Here is a 3,367-nt window from a genome sequence, read left to right as displayed (position 1 = left end):
TGACTTTGAAAATCTAAAAATTCAAAATTTGTCACAATAGATATTTTTTAGTTCCAGCGATAGGCTACACTGTTATGCATCAACGAGCGTATTTCAGCAGGAAGGGCGTAAATGTTGGAAAACTGCAGCCAAAAATTACTTAGTATAAAATTTTTGGTAAAATTATTCATAAAAAATGTTTGCGTTATACGTTAACTTTATTTTATTAGCTGTTTTATAGCTCCTTGATAATTACAATCATAGTAAAAAATGTGAGTGCGTATGTATAATAGTTTTTTTTTGGCAAATTTTTTCGTCAATTTTCAAATGTCTGGGTGATACTGTCCCCTTAAAATACTTCATCTGTATGCTAAAATAAATAATATAGCAAAAAAAGCAAGGTACATAGAAACCACTTCTAAAATAAAAAGTCGGGCTCTTAAAATGTCAATTTTTGAAAGGTGCGATCCATGAACTTTATTGACGTTTCAGCATATTTTTTTAACGTGGGAAATTCGGTCAAGGCAATTTCACATACAATTTTATCAACACGCCTTAGCCCTAACGTTTTTTTTTTTCTTTTTTTGCTTCAACCCAATGTTTGTGGTATAAACAGACGGCGATATCGTCACAAGTTAACAGAAGCAGCGGGTTAGAGAAGTCTCCAGTTCGTGTGATACAGAACTACACAACTCTACAATGTCTGCTGTTTTAGTGACGGCTCTGTTGGTTGTAAATATCATGTTTACCCGTGGTGAGTACATTTGTATATAACTGAAACGCAAATGTGATGGAGATATTTAGTTTTAATTATCTGTGTATTTTTTAGGTAACAATTGTTTGTTTTTATTTCCACGTATACGCAGTATAGAGGAAGTATTGTAAACGTTCAAAAAATCGAAATCGATATTTTCACGAATCTTGACGTTTTACTACCCTAGTCGGAAAAACATAGTTTTGCAAATTTACTTGTGTATGTGTGTATGTGTGCATGTGTGCATGTGTGTATGTGAGTATGTGTGTATGTGTGTATGTGTGTATGCGTGTATGCGTGTATGTGTGTATGTGTGTATGTGTGTATGTGTGTATGTGTTTATGTGTTTATGTGTGTATGTGTGTATGTGTGTATGTGTGTATGTGTGTATGTGTGTATGTGTGTATGTGTGTATGTGTGTATGTGTGTATGTGTGTATGTGTGTATGTGTGTATGCGTGTGTATGTGTGTATGCGTGTATGTTTGCATATATGCGTATGTATGCATGTGTATGTGTGTATGTTTGTTGGTGTGTATGTGTGTATGTCTGCATGTGTGCATGTGTGCATGTGTGTATGTTTGTATGTGTGTATGTGTGTCTGTGTGTATGTGTGTATGCGTGTATGCGTGTATGCGTGTATGCGTGTATGCAAGTATGCGTATATGCGTGTATGCGTGTATGCGTGTATGCGTGTATGCTAGTATGCGTGTATTCGTGTATGCGTGTATGCGTGTATGCGTATATGCGTGTATACGTGTATGCGTGTATGCGTGTATGCGTGTATGCGTGTATGCGTGTATGCGTGTATGCGTATATGCGTGTTTGCGTGTACACGTGTACACGTGTATGCGTGTATGCGTGTATGCGTGTATGAAAGTATGAGTGTAGGCGTGTAGGCGTGTAAGCGTGTAAGCGTGTGTATGTGTGTATGTTTGCATATATGCGTGTGTATGTCTGTATGTGTGTATGTGTGTATGTGTGCATGTGTGCATGTGTGTATGTTTGTATGTGTGTATGTGTGTATGTGTGCATGTGTGCATCTGTGTATGTTTGTATGTGTGTATGTGTGTATGTTTGTATGTGTGTATGTTTGTATGTGTGTATGTGTGTATGTTTGTATGTGTGTATGTGTGTATGTGTGTATGTGTGTATGTGTGTATGCGTGTATGCCTGTATGTGTATGCGTGTATGCGTGTATGCGTGTATGCGTGAGCGTGTATGCGTGTTTACGTGTATGCGTGTATGCGTGTATGCGTGTATGCGTGTATGCGTGTGCGTGTATGCGTGTATGCGTGTATGCGTGTTTACGTGTATGTGTGTATGTGTGTATGTGTGTATGTGTGTATGTGTGTTTGTGTGTATGTGTGTGTGTGTATGTGTGTATGTGTGTATGTGTGTATGTGTGTATGTGTGTATGTGTGTATGTGTGTATGTGCGTATGTGTGTATGTGTGTATGTGTGTATGTGTGTATGTGTGTATGTGTGTATGTGTGTATGTGTGTATGTGTGTATGTGTGTATGTGTGTATGTGTGTATGTGTGTATGTGTGTATGTGTGTATGTGTGTATGTGTGTATGTGTGTATGTGTGTATGTGTGTATGTGTGTATGTGTGTATGTGTGTATGTGTGTATGTGTGTATGTGTGTTAGTGTGTATGTGTGTATGTGTATGTGTGTATGTGTGTATGTGTGTATGTGTGTATGTGTGTATGTGTGTATGTGTGTATGTGTGTATGTGTGTATGTGTGTATGTGTGTATGTGTGTATGTGTGTATGTGTGTATGTGTGTATGTGTGTATGTGTGTATGTGTGTATATGTGTATGTGTGTATGTGTGTATGTGTGTGTGTGTATGTGTGTATGTATGTATGTGTGTATGTGTGTATGTGTGTATATGCGTATATGCGTATATGCGTATATGCGTATGTGCGTATGTGCGTATGCGCGTATGCATGTATGCGTGTATGTGTGTATGTGTGTATGTGTGTATGCGTGTATGCGTGTATGAATGTACGCGTGTATGAGTTTATGCGTGGCGTGTATGCGTGTATGCGTTTATGCGTTTATGCGTCTATGTGTGTATGCAAGTAAGCGTGTATGCGTGTATGCGTGTATGCGTGTGTATGTGTGCATGCGTGTATGTTTGCATATAAGCGTATAAGTGCATGTGTATGTGTGTATGTTTGTTGGTGTGTATGTGTGTATGTCTGCATGTGTGCATGTGGTGCATGTGTGCATGTGTGCATGTGTGTATGTTTGTATGTGTGTATGTGTGTATGTGTGCATGTGTGCATGTGTGTATGTTTGTATGTGTGTATGTGTGTATGTGTGTATGTTTGTATGTGTGTATGTGTGTATGTGTGTATGTGTGTATGTGTGTATGTGTGTATGCGTGTATGTGTATGTGTGTATGTGTGTATGCGTGTGCGTGTATGCGTGTATGCGTGTATGCGTGTTTGCGTGTATGCGTGTATGCGTGTATGCGTGTATGCGTGTATGCGTGTATGTGTGTATGTGTGTATGTGTATATATGTGTATGTGTGTATGTGTGTATGTGTGTATGTGTGTATGTGTGTATGTGTGTATGTGCGTATATGCGTATATGCGTATATGCGTATGTGCGTATGTGCGTATG

At 38.7% G+C, this 3,367-nt stretch overlaps 1 protein-coding gene across 1 annotated transcript in view; it reads left to right on the top strand.

The window, feature by feature from the left end:
* Nucleotides 1-622: 622 nt before the first annotated feature.
* Nucleotides 623-3,367, top strand: part of LOC131939980 (fibroleukin-like) — a 41,063-nt gene continuing 38,318 nt past the window's right edge. The window contains exon 1 of the mRNA XM_059298508.1: nt 623-733. Coding sequence (XP_059154491.1) covers nt 679-733 — 55 coding nt within the window. The 5' untranslated portion in view covers nt 623-678. The remainder of the gene's footprint in view (nt 734-3,367) is intronic.

This window comes from Physella acuta, unplaced genomic scaffold, assembly GCF_028476545.2.
Source record: "Physella acuta isolate Inbredline_101_S28 unplaced genomic scaffold, ASM2847654v3 ptg000306l, whole genome shotgun sequence".
Taxonomy (NCBI): domain Eukaryota; kingdom Metazoa; phylum Mollusca; class Gastropoda; family Physidae; genus Physella; species Physella acuta.
The sequence above is the reverse complement of the archived record's forward strand: the minus strand, read 5'-3'. Positions and strand labels throughout refer to the sequence as shown.